This window comes from Falco punctatus (assembly GCF_963210335.1).
Source record: "Falco punctatus genome assembly, chromosome: 1".
Lineage (NCBI taxonomy): Eukaryota > Metazoa > Chordata > Aves > Falconiformes > Falconidae > Falco > Falco punctatus.
In genome coordinates this window covers 103746149-103769878 of record NC_137580.1, presented here as the reverse complement: position 1 = coordinate 103769878, position 23730 = coordinate 103746149, and the positions used below count along the sequence as shown (strand labels likewise).

General features: G+C 45.9%; 1 protein-coding gene across 5 annotated transcripts in view; it reads left to right on the top strand.

Annotated features, from left to right (window-relative positions):
- The window catches only part of GTF2I (general transcription factor IIi), a 78510-nt gene that overhangs the window by 695 nt on the left and 54085 nt on the right, over positions 1–23730 (top strand). For 2 of the 5 annotated variants that reach the window (XM_080364766.1, XM_080364765.1), the window contains exons 2-3: positions 9570–9675; positions 11038–11176. In XM_080364766.1, the coding sequence (XP_080220892.1) occupies positions 9570–9675; positions 11038–11176 (245 nt within the window). Of the gene's footprint in view, positions 1–8384; positions 9421–9569; positions 9676–11037; positions 11177–11220; positions 15243–23730 lie in introns of those variants that run through there. The other 3 variants (XM_080364767.1, XM_080364769.1, XM_080364768.1) reach the window with 3 other exon arrangements.

Genomic DNA, 23730 nt, shown 5'->3' with positions numbered 1-23730 from the left:
GGCGGGAGCGGGCCTGGCCGGCGCGACGGGCGGCACCGTTACCCCGCCGGTCCCCGAGGGGAGGCCCCGCGGCGGGGGGTGAGGGGCGGCGGGGCCGCAGCCGCGGGGTAGCCGGGGGTAGCGGGGTGGCCGGTCGCGCCGCTCCCGCCCGGGCCGGGGGCGAGGGGGGCTCGGCGCCGGGGGGGGCGGGGCCCCGCGCCCTTCACCGCCCCCTCCCCCGGGACCCCGGCCACCAGGAGGGGGGGGTGTGGGGGGGGTGGGCGCTGCCACCGTGCCCCCGCCTCCCATTGGTCGGCTGGGCGGCGCGCACGTGCCGGAGCCCTGCGAGGGGCGGCGGCGATTGGGCGCAGGCGGGAAGGGGGCGGGGTGGAATATGCAAAAGAGCTGCGGTGGGGCCGCCCCCTCCCGGCCGCGGCCCGCGTGGGCCGCGCCGCTGCACGGAGCGGGGGGCGGCACCGGCGAGTCCTAGCGCAGCCTCTTCCAGTTTTGTACTTCGTTTTCTTAACGTGTAGAGGCATTTAGATATTTTTTTTCTTAACATTTAGTAGAGTTTAGTATTTTAATTTTTTTTCTTGATTTCTTTTTCTTAATTTTTGATTTGGATTTTTTATTGATATTTGGAGGGTTTTAAATTTTCTTAATTTTTCCTAAGTATTCAGAGGAGTTTAGGTTCTTTTATATTTCTTAACATTCAAACGAGTTTAGATTTTAAAAAAAAATAATTTATGAACATCCATAGGAGTTTAGATTTTTTTTCTTAACATTTAGAGGGTTTTAGATTTGTTTTATTTTTTTAACATTTTGAGGCGTTTACATTTTTTCTTATTTTTTTTCTTAACATCTAGAGGAGTTAATGAGGTTTTTTGCTTAACATTTAGAGGCATTTAGAGGTTTTTAATTTTTTTACCTTAACATTTAGGGGAGGATAGGTTTTTTATGTTTTTTTGTTAACTTTTAGAAGAGTTTAGATTTTAATATTTTTTGTCTTAACCTTTAGTGGATTTTAGAGTGGTTTTTTTTCTTAACATTTAGAACAGTTTAGGGTGGAATTTAGAATATTTTTTTCTTAACATTTGAATATATTTTTTTTCTTTTAAATGCATGAGGTAAACCAGATGGCGTGAAGGGTTGTCCATTGTACAGCCCGGTGAGAGGCTGCCGGGGTCCCTTGTCCATCAGGGCATGGGAACTTTTTCCCAGGAGTTTGGCTGAAACTGGTCTTCTTTTGGAAAACGGATGAATTTGTCAGTTTTCCAACAAAAAATGACACGTTCCCAAATGCTTGCTGGTGGAATTAGCTTTTATCTCTGGGCTCCGATCCTGGGAGGAGAGTGACTTCTGTTGGGATGGGCATAAACGCTTCGATCCCAGGAGGAACACCTGTACCCGATGCTGTGGAAATGGGCGTGCTGGCCCGTTTGGTTAAAGACTAAATTAATTACTATAATGGGACTAAAGGGAGGAAAACACGGAGGGAAGGAGGTGACCAAGCGAAGGGCCAGGTGCTGCTGAGGTGTGATGGGCCGATCAGTGCCACGAGATGCTGGTGCTGGGCAGCAAAGGGATGCGCCTCGGGTACCACCTAACATAAATTGATGGGGTGATTATATATTTTTTTTTTAACTTTTTCCAAGGTGTTAAACCACAGAGGGGTACCTAGTGTGACTTTAGCTCCCTGTGGGAATGCCAGCGGAACTGTTTTGTTTGCCCTTGTGTTTCCTGTGACTCTAGCGGTATGGCATGGAAATCCAAAGGAGCAGCTCGCGCTAGCGAGGACATCAATTTCTCGCTCTGGAAAAGGCGCCGGCACCGATTTTCTTATAATTAAATAAATACCAAAAGAGTTTAGACTAATTCACTTCTCAAATATTATGAGTAAGTGTTGATGGACACACAGAACTAAAGTCATTGTTATTCGACGATCATGTTGACTAAGTAAATATAATTATGCTGGTAAAGACAGAAGTTACCAGGTGGTCAGGACTGCTGTGATTAATATTTAATTTTGTTTACATGATTTCACCATAATTTATGAATGCCTACGTGCTGCAGGAGGATGCTGTGTACTCAAAAGCTAAGTGAGTTGTTCCCCAGGTCTGTCTTGAGTACAGAAGGGACTTTTACACTGATGGTTTCTTAATTACGTTCGCTTTTATATAGTTGCCTTGTGAGGTATATAGATACCACATTTTCGTTTTATCTAAGATTTTGTGGTCTATAGGAATCTTTAGAAATGGTGAAAATCAGATTTAAATATCCCTTTGCAAACATTACGTGGAATGTGGAATGAGAGGAATCAGAGGTGCTTTTACAATAAGTCGCTGGAATCTTGGTTTACTTTTTTAATGGTTCTTAGAAGCAGTGGAGGTAGTTGCCATCTAGGCTGACTTAAGTCATCATGCAGTGCTGAGTATCATGAAAGTACCTAGAAAAATGGGGATTAATTATTGCTGGTTGTGAAGGGGGGGGTCTCACAGCTGTGTCGTGAACCGTGCTCCCCCCTGCCTGCAGCAAGACGCTGCTGGTTTGGAGTGACTGTGCTGGGTGCACTGGGCACCCCGTGTTCCCTCTGACCTTGGTTCGTTAGTGCCTTTCTCCTCCTCCCCGACTGCCTGTGGTCGCAGACCTGCTCAGCTGCCCTGGGAGGGGCGGGGGGGAAGGCAAGCTTAAATCGGTGAGCACCGCAGTGGGGATGTGGGGCGGCGTGTTGATTTCCAGCGAGATGGTATTTCCGAGTGGTGTGATTCTGCAAATTCTGTTAATTAGAGAGGGATGTGGTGCTCTACTGGTGGGGTTTGTTGGGGTAAGCTGAACATTCCATACTGAGTCTTGTTGATTCTGCTGCTGTCAGTTAAATCCCTGTAATGGGAGTGGGATTGACATGGTGGCAGTGAAAGTCCCAGCTGCCGTGTGCCACGGCCACTGTGCTGCACCGTGGTGGTGCCAGGGGTGAACGGCACGGGTGTGCTCACCAGGGTATGAAACCAGCGAGTGCCACCCCTCTGTTCCTGGTGGCTGGGGCTAGAAGGTGCTGCAGCTCGAGGTTGGGGAGATAAACAGGTTTTTTAGTGAGCAAAGGAAAATGAAGGTTGACTTTAATGGTGCTGCGTGCTTTTCTGGAGTCGGCCACCCTGCTGCTGTGGCTGAGGCTGGCATGGAAGACAGCAGGGGTGCTTCAGGGAGTATGTGTGGGGGGAGAGGGGCAGAGCCTCCCCGGGACCTTACGAGGCTTCTTCAGGGCTGCTCTGCTGTCCTTGAGAGTCACTTATATTCATTTTTAGCAGGGGGTTAGTAGCCTGGGTTCAGTCTCGGCTAAGGGCTGACATGCCTGTGTACGTGACACGGCTCTGGCAGATGTGCCCAGCTGTGTACCTCCAAGGGAGCCACCTCCTGTCTGGAGGAGCTGGCAGTAAACCAGAAGAGAGAAACCCCGATGGGTTTGGGTTGACTAAATGCCCTCCGGTAGCTCCGTGTTGTCTCTCCTTCCTGTTCCTGATGCTGGGAAGCTTCGCCTTCTCGTTTGCGGTGTAGGCTGTGAGCAGAGTGAAGCGCTGCCAGACCTGCCTCTGCCTCTTCGCTTTGGGTCGAGCTGGCTGGGACCGTCTGGAGCTGCTCCTGCCTGGTGTGGGACGGCACTGCGGCACTCCGTGTGGTTCACGGCAGCCTGGTCCTTCGCAGAGCTAACGGGGATGTCTCTCATCCAATTTGATTCATAATCTACACGTGCCAGATGCAGATGGTGAAGAACCGGCAATGCTTTTGTGAAGGCGCTCCTGGATCCTTTGCTTCTGTTTCTCTTGGGTTGCGGCTGTTGAAAATATTTCCTTTCCAAAAATCGTTGTGTGTATCTGAAGGTAGGGATGCCGCGCAGCCGGAGCACCCTTGCTCTTAAGCTTCTTGTGTTTCGGCTACGTGTGAGCAGTCTAGTGGCTGGAAGGAGCAGAAAATTGTTGCTTATAGAGTTATGTCACTGATCATCTTAAAATTATACAAATGTCTTAACAAGGAATAAAGGGATGGCGTATGTCAGCTGCGAACGAACACTGGAGGATGCAGGTGGCAGTCTCCTAACCCTGTGTGCACCGTGGCTAGGGTGGATGGGTTACAGAAAATCAGGAATGCTGGCAGTGGTAGGTTTGCATCCCAACAGAGTTTCTGTGCTGCCTTAGCTGAGGACCGTCAGACTTCATTTCCTCTGAAGCGTGGGATCGCTGAACTAAATTGTAGGAAGAAGATGACGACAGATTTTTAACCAAGATCTGTTTAGAAAGATTCATTTGCACTTAACAGCTTGTGAGTATTAATCTGGACAGTTTGGAAGGAACCAGCTTCTGCCCTTTGTCAGAAGGCCAGTATTGGGGCAGAGTTAAATATGCTGAAATTGTGCCTTGGCTCAGAAGGCGGAGAAGCCAAGGGGTGAAAGCTGCAACAGCCAAGAAGCAGTCTGGCTTCATGAGATTTTTTTTTTTTTTTTAATGATATATTTTCTTAGGTTTCTTCTTGTTCCAGCTTCATAATGAAACGTGTGCTTTTTTCCTCCGCTAGAATAACTGGTTTTCCCCAGTTAACAGAAGTGGCCCGTGGGCATCGAGCAGGAGCTGGACTTCTGTCCCGTAGGGAGCAGCACATCTTCAGTGGCGTGTAAGGATGGGCTCACGCAAATTCGTGTCCAGCTGTACTGCAGGAACGTTCTTTTCTATCAGCGTGGCAAGATTTGTTTTAGTGTTTGTTACGCTTGGTGAGGGGTCAGTGGAGAGAAGTATGCTTTGGCATTCACAGCTGCTTTTCTGGAGAGAATTCTGTCTGGAGAGCAGACAATGAATAGATGTCCTATTTTGGGAATACCCACTTGGTTTACATCTGGTAAAAAGGTAAAAATGTGTGCTATTGCTTATTAAGACTATACAGAAATGCATATTCCTTCATTTTTATTTACCCCCTAATTTTCCATATGGGTTCTTTCTGTGCTTCGGTACCTGTCTTTTTTCATCAAGCTTAATTATTTTCTTACTTTTGCTTTTTGTGTGTCTAACAAGCAAGTCCTAGGGAGCATATCTGTTCCTGTTGGGTTTACTAAGGCTGGTGGGTCTGCCCCTCGGTGAGTAAAGGGAGGATGGAAAGGAACTGTGTCTTGTTTTGTTCTCTCTTGCCTTGAGTGTTTCTATTTTTAGGTTCTTCAAAGTAGAAGCCAGCCAGAAACATGTGGAGTAAGATACATGTTGGTTTGATTTGGCATCCTGAAAAGCTGCTAGTTTTGGTCTTTGGTTTTCTCCTTGTGAAAGGAACATCCAGGGGGATTTTTAGCTCTGTATCAAGGTGACCTTCTCATGAGGCAGTACACTGGTTTTGGCTGGGATGGAGTTAATTTTCATCACAGTAGCCAGTATGTGGCTGTGGTTGGGATTTGTGCTGGCAGCAGCGTTGATAACGCAGGGATGTTTTCATTATTGCTGAGCAGCGCCTGCACAGCGTGGGGGCCCTTCTGCTCCTCACCCCACCCCACCAGCGAGCCGGCTGGGGGGCACCAGGAGCTGGGAGGGGACATGGCCGGGACAGCTGACCCCGACTGACCCAGGGGTTATCCCACACCATATGGCGTCATGCTCGGCATATAAAGCTGGGGGAAGCAGGAGGAAGGAGGGGGATGTTGGGCGCGATGGCATTTCTCTTCCCAAGTCACCGTTACAGGTGATGGAGCCCTGCTCTCCTGGAGATGGCTGCGCACCTGCCTGCCCATGGGACGTGGTGAATGAATTCCGTGGCTTGCTTTGCCTGTGAGCACGGCTTTTCTTCTCTATCTCAGTCCACGGGTTTTTTGACTTTACGCCCTCCTGATTCTTTCCCCCATCCCACTTTGGGGGGTGGGCAAGCGGCTGTGTGGGGCTGAGCTGCCAGCTGGGGTTAAACCACAGCAGGGATGGCTAAATGCTGCATCCTCAGTACTCTGCCTGTGTATTTTGCTGAGCTTCGTTCGTTGCTACAAGCCTTAGGCAAAGGCTCATCTTGGCACAGTTAAGCTGAAGGATTTATAGGTAATTATAACTAATATTAACTGATGTGGAAGTTCTTTTTGAGCAATATGTGATTAAGATTAATAGATACATCATAAGTGATATTCTGGCAGCCGGCTTATAATTGTTCAGAGGATGGTTTTTAAATTGTCCTTCTTGTGTAGCAGGTTGGTAATGGGTAAGGCGTTACACTTTCCAAGGCTTTGCACTGGGGATTTACGTTGGACAGTGGTGGGGTCACGCACTTCCTACGGGCTGGAAAAGCAGCCAGGTTCATGGGATCTGCTGAACCATACCCTACTCTTCCTAATAATAAACACTGTCCCAGTGGGATGGGTAAGGATAGTGGAGAAAACTGTTGTCGGAAAGGGAGAAACTGGGAAAATGGCAGGGAGGGGGGAGAAATCCCCCACGTGTGACTTGGTGTCAAGTGGGTAGGAAGAAATACTCTTGGTGCTGCCATGGTGCAACAGGGTGTCTCTTGAATCTACGTGAAGCACTGAAGTGGCACTACGCAAGCTGGTTAAAGAATGGGTATCCTGAAAATACAAGATATTATGACTTTACAGTTTGGAAAGACTCTTTCCAATGTTGTTTAAAAAAGTAGACCCATGATAACCCAACCCAGCTCCTGATCCAAGTGTGATTCTGAGGTACGGAGGCTGTGGCTTGATGTGCAGCAGCAAGGTCACTTGGGGTGTGCTGTCCTCACCACGGAGCCAGGACGGCTGTCTGCGGGGCTGTGCACTGAACCAAACTGGGACCGGGCCCAGTGAGGTGCTTGTCCAGGGAATGGGGAGGAGAAGCTCCCTGACTGGATTCACTGTGTGCCTGTGGGTCAGGAACCACCTGCCAGGGACAGGAGCAATTCTGCATGGGGGAAGACTGCCTGAGCTGGTGCTTCTCTGATGTGCTTGTGCATCCACAGCCTTCAAATGATGGCTGGGATTTTCTTTGCTTTCAGGACCCAGGTACTTCTGCAAAATAGAAAATAAATTCACTCTTGTTTTTATACAGCATGATTTTTCACCTAGCATGGGGTTGGTGCCTATGTTTGTGCCACTGCTGCCTTGGAAGGTGTTGAACTGGTGCAGAACAACTGCATCAGACAGTGAGGAGAGACCGGGGAGAGAGGGGAAATGTGTAGTTATGTTCTATTTCATCTTTAATATCGGATTGTTAAGATACCATTTTAAAAAGTCTAAAAGCTATCATGTTTAAAATCACTGTCAGCATCCCAAATCTAAAGGAGTTCCAAAGATGAGCTTGAGAACTCTTACTGCATTTCAAGACATCATGGCTCAGTGAAGACTGATTTATTTACATCTCATCATAATCTCCTGCACTGGGGCTGGCTGAGCCCCGCAGCAGCCCTCACAGGGCTGTGCTGGTCTCGGTGGCTGGAAAGATGGTGGTAACACACCAGTGCTTCGGCTCCTGCATCCAGGCTGCCTCTCCAACCTCCCCCCCACACCAGTAGGCTGGGGGTGGGCAAGGTCTTGGGAGGGGGCACAGCCAGGACAGCTGAGCCAAAGCGACCAACGGGATATTCCATACCATATAGCGTCTGCTCGGATATAAAAGCTAAGAGAAAGGAGGAGGAAGCGGGGCATTCGTTATTTATGACATTTGCCTTCTGGAGCATCTGCTCCGCACACTGGAGCCCTGCTTCCCAGGAAGTGGTCAAACATCGCTGCTGATGGGAAGTAGAGAATAACATCTTCTGTGTTCCTTTGCTTTTTTGCACACATGACTTTTGCTATTGCTTCATTAAACTGCCTTTATCTTGACCCAAAAGGTTTGTTTTCCATCTTATTCCCACCCCATTCTGCTGAGGAGGGGAGTGATGGAGCAGCTTGGTGGGCACCGGCCATCCAGCCAAGGTCAACCTCCCCCTTCTCCATTTACCTGATGTATTCCGCAACCCGTAAGCAAGATGCCCCTCTTCCTCTGGAGGTTAACCCCATCAGCCTCTGCCTCCCCATCCCCAGCTGACCCTCCCTTAGTTCACTGAAGGAATCGCCGTTATTCAGCAGTTAGCCCTTTATAGTCACTCCTGATGTTTAGCTCCTTTCCCAGGTGCTGGACCTGTTCGCCTGCTCCTCCGTGTTGCAGGTGCTGCTCTTCCAGCCTCTCATCACAGCATCCCCAAACAGCTGCTGGCTGTGCTGCTGCCGGTGCATCCAGAACACAGTTTAAAAACTGTTTTAACCTCGCTGGCCTTGTGCCTGGAGAGCCAGAAGGCTGCTGAATGTCCATTGTGAGCTTGCCGTGATCCTAGCTGCTTTCCCCCCCCCCCCCCCCCCCCATTTGTTACCAAGTGCTGTAGATCCACCAGAAGAACAACACGGTGCCATTTTTTTGTAGTGTAGGCACATATGATCGCAGGCAGCTGCCCCGACTTGTCAGCACATCCAAGAGGATACACATCACCTTGGAAAACTGGAGCCACGTCATGTGTCCAGGTTCTACAGGAGCAGCAAGCTGTCCCATCGAGCCATTGCAAAATGTCTCGTTTAGCTGAGCTGTCTTGACTTTTGAGGTGATTTTTTTTCCCCAAGACTTGTGTGTGGAGTGGTAACAGCGACATCTCTACCGGTTGGTTCTCTCCTCCTCCAGACAGGTTATTGCTTTAGATACGTGTAAACGTAACAGATTGCAACACTCCGATAGAAAAATGCGCTCTTAGCAGCTGCTGGAACTTGGGTCTCAAGATACTCATTCCTGTCTGGACAGCTCTGCCAGCAGAAGCATAAAAAAAAACCCCTTTATTTTTTATATATTATATATATAAAATAAGATTATTAGTTAGGTCTTAAGTTGAAAGTGTCCTGAATGACATACGGAAAATAGGTTTAAATCTTTCTTGTGTCACTGCTGAAATACAGTTTTTAATTTTAGCACCTTAATTGGGACTATTTAGCTTTGGCGTTACTCCTACAACTGAAAAATAGGAGAATAAACCCGTCACGTTGTGGTTACTGATGCTGTAGTGTCTGAGGCTGTGGGTTTAGGGCAGGGTGGCGGTGGCTGGTTTTGAGCTAGTTTGTGATAATTATTATATAATTCTTATATAATTAATAAATAAACAAAAAATAATATAATTACAGGAAGGATTGCTCTTATATTTATGTCAGATCTATGATTTTCTATTTTTTTTTCCCCCTGAATGTTAATGCTGGTCTGTTTTGCTGTGTTTATCCAGACTGCTGGAGTTGCAGGCATGCTTAGAAGGAAAAATCAATGTAAATGCAGCTGATCGGTTAACGTGCATCTTTCTAGGCATGCAACTTGCAGTCTAGTTGTGGCAGAGTGTTTTAACTTTGGAAAGTTTACCTCCTGCTTTGGATGGAATGGCAGGAACCATGAAAGAACAAAAAAGCAAGCGCTTCCTCCTGATAATTGACCTGTATGTTGGGTTGCTTGTGTGTGGTGGGGTGTTGGGGGGGTCTTAAATATTTTTATTTTCTTCACTTGCTTAAGAGAGGTTTTTGTTTTCTTGCACTGTTGTGTGTCTCTGAACAGGTGTTTTTTTTTTTTATTTATTTCATTTTATAGGAGGAAAATGGCCCAAATTACTGCACCAGCATCGTCCATCTGTAATGAGGGCTCCTCTGAAAACAGGATGGTGGTTACGTTCCTCATGTCAGCGCTTGAGTCAATGGTTAGTAGAGCAGTCACACAGCTGCTCTGTAACTCTGTCTTGGTGTGTGCAGCATGACACCAACGTATTGCTTCCCACTGGGAATGTAATGTTTTATCTTTACCTTATTGTGTGCTGTGCAACCAGGTGTAAGTCTGGCTCTTTGCTGATGGAACGCCATGCTAACAGTCTTTTCAACAGTCATCTTGTTTGTTGTTTTGGGGTGGTGGTTTTAAAAAAAATTGTCGAATAAACAAATGGGAAATATTTGTTGATCGCTCAGGTAGACTGTGGTTGAAAGGCAAGAGTTCTGGTCTTTGTCATCCATAACATAGAGTGAATAAATGGTCTTGAGGCTAATGCCTTGTCCTCAGCTGCTGTGCTAATTCAACAAAACTTGTTCAGGAATTAGTTATCATTTTTTTTTTTTTAAAAGCTGGCATATAACCTGTTTTGTAGAAGTTATTTAATCACTGTGTGGTTGACCAGGGCTGTGAGTGGAACTGCCTGTCTTGTTTCATTAAAGTTGAGACACTGTCAAAGGTTTGGTTCTTTAAAATTGTTTTCTGAAATGATAAAAAATTCTTTTTAGCAATGAAACTTTGAATGGGATGGTTATAAGATAATTGATTGCCAGCCTTTTTTCCCAATGGGTATATTAAATTCCTAAAGGCTTTGTGTCACTTTTCCCCCCTCATGCTGCAGTTGGTGTCTATAGGCTGCAGCAAACTCCTGTCTGAGCTCCTAGGAGAAACTGACCTTTTGTGATCACTTCTTGATGATCTCACTAATTTTCTTAGGATCTTTGCTCTCTCCTTGCGCCGCAGGCTTCCTGCCTTACTCCTTTGCCTGACGCTTCTCCCAGCAGAACGCACGTAGGTGCTCACAGGGAAGGTGCGATGCTTCTGCTCTGGAGGAATTGTCCCGAGCCTGAGCAGGGCAGGCAGGGCAAGGCAGAGTCCACACCTTGCTCAGCAGAACGCGTGTGATCGGCATGCTGGGAATGAACCAAACCCCTGTACGCTCTGCTGAAAGTTGGGAGTTGGAGCGAGATGCTCAATATGATTATCTTAACAGGGAAGTGATAATTTCACGTGGATTGATGTCATAAATCATTTTAATTTAAAACAGTGTGATCTTGGAGTCTAGACGAGGCCTTCATTTCACTAATGCATCTACAATGCTTTTAAGATTCCTGATGAAAAGCGCCCCAGATGTATAAATTATCCTTTGCTAATGGCTGATGCTACGTTGCTCGCAGTACCTTTGGAAGGGTGGATACTGGCAGCAGAAGTAGTAACTGTTTTATATGATACCACATACATTTCTATTAACGGTACTCTTCACGATGGTAATACAAGCTTCTTGTTTTTCTTTTTATAGTGTAAAGAACTTGCCAAGTCCAAGGCAGAAGTTGCCTGTATTGCTGTATATGAAACAGACGTGTTTGTAGTTGGAACTGAGAGAGGAAGAGCCTTTGTCAATTCTAGGAAAGATTTTCAGAAGGATTTTGTCAAATACTGTAAGTTTCAATGTTGTATTTCTGTATTTCACAAGCTGCTTAATGCGTATTGCATACTAGTAATAACTTTGGAGAACAAAGTTCCGTGTGTCGTGGCTACATACTATAATTACATTGGCGATGGCAAAACCAGCTGTTAATGAACATAAACGTGATCGGTAACGGTGGTCATGTTTAGAGTGTTATTTCAATTGTGGCTGGAAAGGTTCATTTCTTCTTGTAGATAATGTGACAAACTAGTACAACAAGAAGCATTAGACTGTCCACCCTCACAACATGTCCTGCGTTGCCTAGTGCCTGTGAATTTTGCTTTGTATCCCCTCCTCCAAGTCTTTTTTTCCACTTGTGAAGATGGAGTGGGAAATCAAACAGGTGGTGGGCTACTTCTGTCAGCTCAGGTGGTCCTGGTTCTTCAGATCACTTCATGCACGTTTTTGACAGGATGCTATTTTTGTATGTCGCTTTTTTATATCACTGTTATTTAGTAGACAGAAATACATATCTACACCATAATGACTTAAAATTACAACTGCATAACTTCTGTACCCTTTTAAGTACATCTAGGGTGTGTTTTTTGTTTGATTTCATTTTAATAGTAAAACGGTGGATCTTTTGTGTTCATATAACCCATTGAGTACAGGACTGTATTTTTAGGAGTTAGGTTACAAAGATTCGGTGACTCTTTGGGGAAGCATTAATGTACTCATTTAGTAAAGTGTTGTTGATGGACACTGCTTAGTCAATAACGAAATATACATTTACCTGCCCAGGGAAAGGGAGAAGATGCAGGTCAAGAGGCAGGTATGAGAGAAGAATCAGTTGGGGGGGAAGGGGAGAGTTTAAAAGCAACAGGTGTAAAATGTTCTGGCTTGACTAATTAAATACCACTTGGAAAGCAACTATGTTGGATCTGTAACAGAAATATTCTCTCCTAAAAATGCTTTTGCTGTTAGCTAAAATTGTCCTGGAGGTTTTATCCTGAGGTCATTTGTTTGTGGTGGGGCTCTGGATTTTTGCCACTGTCCTACTTGCTCGGACAGTGACTTTCTGTGCACTGAAGTATATTTACTGTAAGGCAAGTCACTGCAGTGTTGCACTGCAACAGATAACTGATATAAAAATGCAGAATTACGACCTCACTAAGGAATCAAGTGTAAGATGAATCACTTATTTTATTTTTTTACAGGGGCAGCCTTCTAATACTGGTAGTTATGAAAACTGTTAGCTGAATAGTGGGGGGGAGTTCAGTTTTTTACTTTATTTTTTTTTGGTGGTGGTGGTTGTTGCTCCTTAAAAGTCTTCCCTGAGGTCCTAGATCTTTTGGTTTATTGCCAGTATGCTGGTATCACAGGCCCTGATATGCTGAAGACTTGGTCTATTGGGCACATCTATTGGTAGGGAGTCTGAAAAAAAAGCGGGATTTGGGCCTTGGTGGCCTTGGCTAGGTCTGCATTTCTGGTGCTGTACCATGGGAAGCGCCAGCTTCTCATCCATGCTTGTGTTCAAGCACCTCAGGTGTGGTTCTTGGGCAGTGCTTTTGTGCTGTTAGGGCAACGAGATTAAACAATGTTCACTTTGAAAACGGCATCCTCCTCGTGCTTCTTGCAGAACGTCGTGGTGTAGGTCCGTGTGAATGAAGCCAGCTAACCTCAGCCATTGCTTCTGTGGTTTCACTAGGTGCATATCCCTGGGCCTTCTGGGGAGTCCTGATGCTGGAGGTAGTTTTCTGCTGTTGCAAACAAAGTTATTGAAAATTATAGAAAACTTGACTTCAGAACACCATTTTCTAGGAATAATAGCATTACCCATTCCTGGCGGTGCTGATTCCATCGCTGCCTTTGACAACTCTGAAGTCTTGGCAAAGTTTACGGTGTGATGTCTTTTGATCTAAACTAAGAGCTGTGGAGGCAACAGTTCCCTTCACCCTCACATCTTATTTCTTCGATTAAATGTGAAAGTTAGCAACGGGCAGCGTTAGTTGCAGTTTTAGTAGGTGTTTTGGAAAAACCCCGGAAGGCCACAGTTCTCTGTGTTTTTGATAAGTTAGAGCTGGGCCTTTTTTGTTCCTTTACAATTAGTAAAGGCTTCCAAAAGATTCTTACATTGCTATTAGAACTAAACATTTTTTTAAAAAAAAAACCACTTAAAAAAAACAAACAAAAAAAACCCCAAAAGACCATCACAGAGACAGTGATGTCAGGTCTCTGGAACACGTGGTGCTGACAATATTGAGAATTAGCTCTCCGCTTGTGTGGGTCTCTGTTTTTCTTTAAGTATGGAAGCAGAAGTGTAATTACCGAGCATCCCTCTGGTTATGCCTGACTGTGGAGACACATGCTGGCTTGTCACAAGTCTTTACTCCACTTCTTCCACAGCTCCTTTGTATAGTTTGAGTAAATATGAGGAGTTTTCAGAATTTGGAGGGCTCAGGCTTCAAACCCGCTGCTTATTTTTAGTAATGAGTATAGTTTAGCGGGCTAAATTGATGAAATGGCTATATGAGGTTTATGAAGGAAGTGGCATGTACGCTTTCTAGCAGTATAGGACTGACAAAAAAAAAAAGTGAAAGTGGCGCTGGGGTTTGGTTTCCTGTGGCTTTCAGCCATAACGACTTTCACCCACGTGGGTTCCCCAACGCCTGGCTGTGGGGGAAGGGGGAGCCCTGTGCATATCTCCTGTACCTCCTTACCTCAGGAAAAGGCATTGGAAACAAATCATAGTGATGCTTTTTTGTAAATGTTAGTATGGGTTTCGTAGTGAGTGTTGAGGAACCAGTCAACAGGCGTTAGTTATTTAAAACAGGGTCAGGTAATATATCCTTCAGGATTGTGCTTAATTAAGATGGCTGTTAGCCCTATTTAAAGGTGAAATGGTATCATTCAATCAACGTAGGACTGCATGTGCTTGTACGCATAATGTCTAAGTTGGGTAACCTACAGTGTCAGTTATTCTCAGCCTGCGTAAGTTTGTATTGTACACAAAAAAAGTATATCCTGTGAGTGCCTGCTCATCCTCAGAACATGGACAAGCATGGATACTTGGGCACTGTGAGCAGGCAAATTCATACGCCTCTTGCCCCTACCAGTACCTCTTTGTTCTAGTTGTTGTTCCCTGCTGAAGCATGTTGTTGGTCCTCGGCTCCTCCTGGATGGCCTCTGCAAGATGAAGCACCTCCTTGCTGTCTGCAGTGCTGTGGAGTTGGGGGCTCTCAGCCATCCTGAACAGGAGATTTATTCCAGGGGAGTCTCAAGGATGCTGTTCCCTTCGTGCATTCATCTTTGTCATCTTGGCAGTTTCCCTTGAGGTTTGGTCAAGGTTTGGTGTCAGCTCTGTGGAATTCATTCTCGTTTGAGTGGAGCCGGAGGTGGTTTAGAAAACAACTGAAAACCAAAACAGAAGAGGCCTCATCATCTCCAGGTTGTATCTGCCTGTCAGAAGTGAACTTTGAGGAGGAGGAGCTTCCTGACTCGGAAGCACCTTTTTGGTCATCTGCTCTGGACTTTGGAGGAGATTTACCCAGCACTGTGTGTTCCATCACATCTGCCAAGGAACTGATTCTTCAGCAAGAATCCCGGTTGCCTCTGCTAGCCTTTCCACTGGTACCAGCTGTTGCACCATCGGTATACAGGTTGCACGGAAGCTTAGTGCTGCTTGTTCTGCAACTTTCTGTCAGCTCTCCCAGTCGTGCTGCTTTTCCTCCTTTGGTGCCAGGGCTCTGGGCTCGCTTGCTGGAGGTGGGGCCCTCTTGCATCGGTAGATGGTTCATCTTGGATGATAGGTCCTTTATTTTTAGGAGCCTTTTTTTCCTTCTGGTGGCCTCATGTTTCTATGCTGATCATATCAAGGCATGTGGTGTGGGCCAGAGTTTGGCTTCAAGTCCTGCTAGAGGCTTTGTCCCAGCATCTTTTACTCTTCTTACCTGTACCTCCCATGTCCATCCAGCCACAGGTTGCAAGAACTCCTTGTAGCATCAAGGATGCTCAGAATCAGAGTGCTTTGAATGGGCACGGCTGTTCCTCCTGCCTGTGGTGAATGAATGACACGCGATGCTCCAAAGACCTTATGGGTAAGATTGCTCAGCTTTGGCTGCTCAGTATCTTTGATGTGTGGATTACTGCTCCCTTTTGGGTATCCTCCATCATCTGCAGGCAAGTAAAATGGCTCTTCCCATAGACTAGGCTATGGTGGACCTGCTTGAAGATCTGCAGCTAGGCTTGTGTTTCATTGAATCCTTCCAGCCATTGAGCAAATAGATGTATTGGGTTTTCTGGGCAATTCTTCTGGCATTGTGCTCCCTTATCTCTTTGACTCCATAACTAACCTGATGCTTAAGCAGTTTAGAGGGAAGCTGAAAAAGCAAACAAAACCAGAGACCTTGAAAGGCCAGATCTTGCTGGTTTAAAAACCAAAACAAACTTGAAACAGTCTCTAACTGGACTGGCAACTGTTGGACTACTTTGGCCTGCTGTAATTTCCATCTGAACACCTGAATTTGGCATTTCTGGGCTTGTAGTACCTTGTCCCTGTAGTCTAGAGAGATTTAAGCACTCTGGCTAAAGTTACACCACGTCTAGGGTCTTGCTGTGGTATATTCCAGGTTCCTACTCCAAAGCTGTAGTTACAGCTAAGCAGTCACTGTCCTCACTTCAGGTTTTGGCTTCCACAGAAGCTGCAGTTCACTGTGCAAGATCTCTTCTCTGTGGAGAATGAGCTTTTCTGCTTAATATCCAAGAAGGTTTCAAATGCATGAAAAGACTAGAGAAATCCTTTGGTCTTCAAGAATGTGTAAATGGGATTCTGAGTAGTCCATCTGCACATCACACCTACACCAGAGAGTGTCAGTCTACTTTGTGCCTCGCTGTTCATCCCCACAGGCTGGAGGATGCCTGTGTGGGATTAAAGCAAATCTGTTACTGCCTAGACCTTGCTTTCCAGGCAGCATCTTCCCAGCTATGCCAAAGAGGTACAACTCGCTTCCGTCTTTGCTTTCTGTTCCCTTCAGTGGCAGAATTTTGATCTGTTTCTAGGGATTCTCCTCGTGCAATCTTACTCTGGCTGTTCTCTGAGTGACAGAAATAGTTTTTCCTTACGTTAAATGTTAATGTTTAAACTATGTCTGCACAGGACAAAGCTATTCAGACATCCCAGGGCGCTGTTTAGCATCTCTGGCTGTAATACCGCAGTAAGAGAAGTGCTGTCAGGGAATGCAGTGCACCTGTCTGGGACTGGGGCTGTGCCACGGTATCACGTGCACCGTGCTGAGAGCCTGGGCAGCTGGAAGGCAGGCTGCATGCTCTGGGTATGTTTTGATCAGAAGTGATGGCTTTGCTTGCTTCAAGAGGTCTCCCCAGCGGTGAACGCGAGCTCTGTGCCTGCTGTCTGCATGAGGACTTTGCTGCGGAGGAATTTGTGGTGCTGGCTGGAGTCATCCCCTATGGAAAAGTGCCTGCGGACACTACAGCCCTGAGCAGCAGTTTCCATTGTTTGTGTGCCTGTCATTATCTGTCTTGTGCTGTGTCTTGCTGACGGGATGTACGTGCACTCCAAATGGCTTAATATGATTTTGAAAAATAAGATAGTTAATACTTCTCTTGTGATGGAGGTTTAAAGAACATTCATATTCTCCACTGCATCACCACAGGTGCAGTTAGTTCTAATATTAGTAATAATAGAAGCAGTGCTAGCAACAGGACCATATCTACAAAACAACTTAGGTACCTAAAAATCTAGAGCAAAGTTCTTTAGGCATCGAAATAGCTCATGAATCAGTACTTTTGTCTTGAACTGTGTTCTCTTTGTAGGTGATGATATCCCAAGTGCATGATGTAGAGATACATGGCCAGTATTTTTTAATAAAAGCTCAGTGAAATTAGTATAAATATAAATTTTAATGTGCTGAAGCTCGGTTGGCACGTCTTGCTGCTTGCTTCCATTTTCCTAATGGATGAAGCTATTGACGTGTTCAATCCCATCTGTGTATTGCCTGTGCGCTTTCACTACAAGGCACGCTGAACAACCTGTGGTAGTGCAGCCCTGAGAGATCTCGTGTTTAGAAGATGGTACGTGGGAGTCAAACAACAGTAGTGTGAATCTTTTTATTAACTTGGTAGCTCTGGGTTAATTTTGGACTTGGGCTTAAAAATGTCTTTGATTAAATCGCTGAGATAGCCCCTGACACTGGCAGCTTGCTCGTCGGTGTGTACTGCACCGCTAGTCAGGCCATAGTCCTTCTATGGTACCATTTGGATGCTCCAGTAACGATGTAAGTGAAGTATTAATACAGTTGATTTGCTTCTTCCTTACAACTGTGATTACCTCTGATTATATTCTGTATATCTTACTTGTCATGCCTGTAGTAATTCGGGAATAGCATCTGAACAGGGTGGTCAGCTTTTCAGCTCTGAAGCAGAATGTCTCAGACTTGAAATTGAGCACAGACTGAATCCCTGACCCGCGTGGAAGCAGCCTAATCTATTTTCAGTTTTACTCTAATAACAGAGGTTATTAGTGGCTTGATCTAACTGCTAATGATTGTGTGTGTGTGTCCCCTTTATAATATCTAAAGGACAATCATCATCTTTGTCTTGATTATGTGCTACGGTATTATAGAGAAGTACCATTCTGTAACTAGCTGACATTTTTATGTTGCTCAGAGGCTAATCCCTTGACACTAATGCAGCTAGTTTAAAAATACCACTTCTTTTTGATGTGCCGGTGTGGAAACTGGTTTCCCACAGTCATTTTCTTTGGCCCTAAACTATTCTGTGGCCAGCTGAGACTTCTGTGGCTTTCGCTGCTCCTGAAGCTACAGAGTATTTTGGAAGAGAAAGGAGTCATCAAATCGTAGATGCAGATAGTAAATGAAAGGAAGACTGTAAGAGCCAGGCAGAGGATTAATCCTGACAGAACACTTGTGGAGTTGCATATATGCCTATTTTAAATGCAAATGAGGGGCTGGATCTATGATTTTTGATGTAGCTTTGGTCTTGCAGTGCGCTCCAGAATGGGTATGCTTCACGGAGTGCACAGCAGGAAAGAAAGATGTTGGAATAGTTGCTTTTTACAGCTGTGACTGTCAGGATGCTTTTCCCTTGCCAAGCCAGAGCTGGTTTACACCTCTGACTCTGGAACTTTTTTTTTTTTTTTTTTTTTCTCCCCACAGCAGATTTCCTTCCAGCTGTTAAGAGATTGGCCTCTCTAAAAACTACCTCTGCTAAATGCTTATTCTGTCTGAGTACCTGCTACAACAGGCTCTTCCCAGTCACTTTTAATGGGAACTTACTCTGCTGTGGCTCTGGGTTGTGTTCCTGTGTTTTCACCTCCCTTTTTGCAACAGATGGCTTGGAGTAACTTGTACTGCTCCAGATTGTAAGACCAGAAGAGAGAGCGAGCCGCTCCTGGCCGCGCCGACTGTAGCCCATCACCATTTCCCAGACTAACCGTGCTGGCAAACATGCTGTATTCACTCCTACTGTGTCTGTCCCTTGAGAGCTAAGACCTTGCATCCCTGCTAGTGGAAGGGATCACGTAAGTGTTCCCTTGTCTGTTTTACATTACGTGAGCCAGGTTGCATCGTGCCTGTTCAGTGAGGTGTTAATGCTAACCTGGCTGGCTCTGCCTGCAGTTAATTAGGGAGCAGTTTAATAATCCTTTTTGCTTGGGAGAGCTGTGGGTATGGTAACTGCTGTTCTTGTGTATCTCCTTTCCTGTTCTGCAGCTCTCTGCCTGATGGTCTTCTGTATTTGTGCCCAGACCACTGTTTGACTGTAAAACCTTAGCGCTGTGGGTTAGTTCTGGGGATCTCCATCTCCCCAGGATGCTACAAAGATGCCTGGAGTGCCCTGATTGCTAAAGCTTGTGGGATATTTTTGTTTATTTAATAAAAAGCATGAAGCTTCAGATATTCCTGCTGGAAAGGCAGTTTCCTACATACATTGTGACTGCCTCCAGCACTCTGGGTTTCTGCTTTCCCAGTCAAAGTATTTATGTTGTACTCTGTTTATTGGAAGCACTAGTTCATATTTTGTATCTGTTTCTGCCTCACCCCTAGTTTTGGGGGGAGTTTTTGTGTTGTGGTTGTAACTGCTTGATAAATGAACTGAACTGTGTTCATTCTTGGAATACCCAACAGCTTTTTTGATTCAAGATTTAAGTTCCACTTTCTATTTTGTATTTGCAGAATGTAGCTGTGAGTTAAAGCATCTACCTTTAAAGATTTGATCAGTTTATTCCTAATGAATCACGCACTTAGGAATTAGTTAAAGATAACATTCCTAGCGATCACCAAACATTTGCAGTTACAAGTAATAAAAATAAAATCCAAAGCAATTATCCCCGTCCTTCTCACTGTAAGGGCTGCTTTTGTTTGCCATTGCTGTCTCTGCTGGAGCTCGCTTAAATGGTTCAGCTTACAGTTGCCTTCTGCCTAACCCTTTGAAATGCAGATAATGTAGTTTCTGAGCTGTCCTGTGCTGCATATTTTTCACATATTAATACATGTTCATTAGCTGCAGTCCTCATTAATAACCTAGATCTTTGTGAAAAACATGGAAATTACTCTCCCGTCTTTTAGCTTTACCTTGTGGCCTGCTATGCTCTTTTATACTACTGTTCTCCTTCCCTTCTTTTTTCCCCATCTTCCCAGACTGGGAAAAGGGCTTTACTGGGTGGTGGCCAGCCCTGGCTAGCCATGCATTTCTGATGGTCTCTTTTGCAAGCCCTTTCTCATGGCATTAGGGGTGGGTTAATCTGTTTTTCTTAAGCTTTACGTTACTGGCAGTTTTCCTTGTTTTACAGGTCAGTTTACCCCTTTTTCCCAAGTTCTCGAAAGGAAAAGAACAATGAATTTTCAAACCTTCTGTTAAATAGGTAGGCACAAGTTATTTTTTAAAGAGTTTTATACAGTCACTTTCTGCCTGCCTTCCTTAGGGGTGCTTCCGTTGCTTCCACTAGGTCCCTCTCTGGCTCCATGGGAACGTCAGGAGCATCTTGCAGGTCGTGTGCCAGTCTGGGTGCCTTTTCTTTCCAGCACCTTTACCTTATTAGAGCTAGGCTGCTCATCCTGCTCGTCGGAAGCCTTTCATGTTCTCTCTCTGCCTAGCCAGTTAAGGGGTATGAAGTTAACAGCTAATTTAAAAAAAAAAAAAAAAAAAACAACAACTTGCTAAGAAAGTTCAGTCACCTTCCAGTGGAGACCACCCATCTCGTTCCCTCGGGGTCATAAACAGACAGAAAATTACTGTAGATAGCTGATCTTTTTGAAATTCCCTGACTCTTAAATTCTGCCTCAGGTGCTTTGCTTTTCTTGTGGTTTAAACGATCCTTTGATAAACATAAAATGATTTTTTCCTTTAATTTGAGGTTATTGTCCAATTTCCTGAACTGTAAAACTGGATGGCCATAAAAAGCTCACAGATGAACTGGGGGGATGCATTGCAAAACACTTTTAGCCACACACACAGTTACTTTCCCTCTTTCATTGCTCGTAGTTATTTTCAGAAACTTATTTTCCATAAGCACAAATGGTAAAATATATGTACCTGAGCGTTGTCATAAAATCTTTGTTGCCCTTAAGTTGCCTCTCAGAGTGTCTGTGCAGGGGTGACATTCATACTCTTACAATCATTTCTTGGCTTTCTCTACCTGGGCGATTAAACCCCACCTGATTAAAAACCTTCTGATGTTGTACACATCTGATGTATATATCACAGGACTGACAGCTCTTTTGCTGGAGGAGTGTTGAGCTTCATCAGCTTCAGATACTGCATCCTACCAGCTTTTTTGTGTTTGCGTCTCATCTTCAGGTCACATTTTTGAGGAAATTTCAGTTAAGTAAATTGTTTCTCTTCTACAGCTTGGGTTTTGCTTCCTGTTCTTGGGTGAGATGTTTTTATCACTTGTCTGTGGCGTGACTTTGCTCTGCAGGAGAAGTGCTGCCTGCCCCCTCCCAACAGCAGCATTCCCCTTATCTCGGGGTCAGGAGCTCTAAAGACAGATGCACTTTGTGCCCTATTTCAGTCTGCTGCGCTCAGACGATGCTTTAGTGAACCTTCAGAGTAAGTGCTGTGTAACACTGCTGAGCTGTAACTGTCTTCATCAGTTTATAAGCATAACAGCATGTATTGAAGGCAAGAAGCTACAGCATCTGTCCGTACAGAGGGCAGGGTGTCGCTATGTAACTGCTCCCATGCAACAAGAAAAAATGGCCAAATTAAAACGGGATCGTGTCAAGTATTTCATTTTTTGTTCCATCGTAAAGATTTTTTGTAAGAGGGCTCTTTTTTTAATTTAAAGTAGCCTATTTGTTTTATAGTATATCCATTTTATAAGGGTGGTGGCAGGTCGGAGATTCCTTTTCTGGCCAAGTGGGAGACTGGGCTGTCAAACCCAGTCAGGTAAGAGTAACCCAGGACAGGTAAGAGTGAGGAGTGTTCTGAATAACCAGGACACCTGGATAGTACAGGAACATAAGAGACACTCAATCATATATGGACTCTCAGTGCAAAACGGGGATTATTAGGAGCTGGGTCATTGTAATCCTGCTGAATCTGGAATAGCTTTTGCAGAGTAACTGGACTAATCCTGCGGTATACTCCTAGCTGTGGAGAATGCATATACATAACCATTCCTCAGCCTTTCTGAGTCATTTATGGTGTAAATATAGCCCCTCATCCCTCTTCCCCATGAGGTCTTGTTGCACCTCTGTCATGGTTCCTGCTATAGTAATTCCTGTAACATGCAACTCAAATCATGTCTTACAACAATTTAAAAATGTATCTGTTACAGTCTCCACCCCTGGTCCCTTTGGACCAGCTCATGGGGTTTAACGCCACAGTGAAATCCTCCTCTTGTCCCTGCTCCGGCTTGCACTTATCCACAGGCTGCAGTCCCTTAGGGTTGTACCTGCTCCAGGTGGAGCCTCAGCTACACGCTGCAGTCTCTCCAGGGAGATAACTGCTGCAGCATGGACTTAGCCACAGCCGTGGTTCTATCAGGGTGATGCTGCTCCAGCGTGGCCTCATCCATGGGCCGTGACTACCGCTCTGCTCCAGCATGGCCTTCCCCACAGCTGCAGTCCGTTCAGAAGCAAACCTGCTCCAGCATGGGCTTACACGCAGCCACAGATGCTTCGAGGTGTACCTTCTCCAGCATGGACTTGTCCTTGGGCCACAGTCCCTTCGCAGGTATCCCTGCTGCGGCACAGACATAACCATGACCACAGACACTTTGCGATGTAGCTGCTCTGGCATGGGCTTACCCATGGCCACAGCCACTTTGGGGTGTGCTGCTCCCAGGTGGACTCACCCCCAAGTTGAGGTCCCTTTGGCTGGAGGTCACGCCAGACTTCCAGCCTGGGCGGTACAGCAGCGATGCCCTGGCCATCCGCCAGCCCAGGCACATCGCTGTTGCTGTTACCAAAACGTTCCTGGGCACGGCACAGGAGGATCATCAGTGGCACAGCGAGCAGTGAAATTAAAAAAACCAGCCATTAACGAGCACTAGCCTGTAATACACAGTGAGGCAAGCAAGCCCCATGGCAAGCAGATGATTAATAGCTACACAGCGGTAACAGCTATGGATTTGGACTAGCACATTCCTGTCAAATCTGTTGTTGGCTCAAACAAACCCTTCATGCCCCACGTTGGGCACCAGAGAGGACTGTCGTGGTTTAACCCTGGCTGGTGACTAAGCCCCACGCAGCCGCTCACTCACCTCCCCCCTGGCGGGATGGCGGAGAGGATCGGAAGAGTCAAAGCGAGAAGACTTGTGGGCTGAGATAAAGAAATTTCTGTAAGCAAAGCAAAAGCCACACACGCAAGCAAAGCAAACCACGGAATTCATTCACCACGTCCCATGGGCAGGCAGGTGCGCAGCCATCTCCAGGAGAGCAGGGCTCCATCACCTGTAACGGTGACTTGGGAAGAGAAATGCCATCGCGCCCAACATCCCCCTCCTTCCTCCTGCTTCCCCCAGCTTTATATGCTCAGCATGACATCATGTGGCATGGGGTAGCCCTTTGGCTAGTTCGTGTCAGCTGTCCTGGCTGTGTCCCCTCCCAATTCCCCGTGTCCCTCCAGCCATCTCACTGGCAGGGCCTGAGAAACTGAAAAATCTTTGACTCAGTGAAAACATGACCCAGCGACAACCAAACCCATCAGTGTGCTGTCAACATTGTCTACCAAATCCAAAACACAGCACTGCACCAGCTACCAGAGAAAAATTAACTCCATCCCAGCTGAAACCAGGACAATGTCACAGGCATCCTCTCCCAAGTGTAGCCTCAATCCTTCTTCAGTGCTCCAGTAATTGGGGTGGGGGCTTCAAGAGAACCCTGTAACCTCCAGCAAGTGGAGACTGCCCACCAGTTCTGCTGGGAGGAGGTGGATGGCTGCTGGGGGTGGTTATTTAGTTTTTAATCTCTATTCCTCTACTAAATATAAACCAGGTCACGATTTTGAATTCCTCTACCTACCTGTTCATCATCAGCATCATCATCTGACTGCTGTTCTGAGTTTTGGGAACTGCCGTACTCGTACTCAACGGGCTTTGGATGG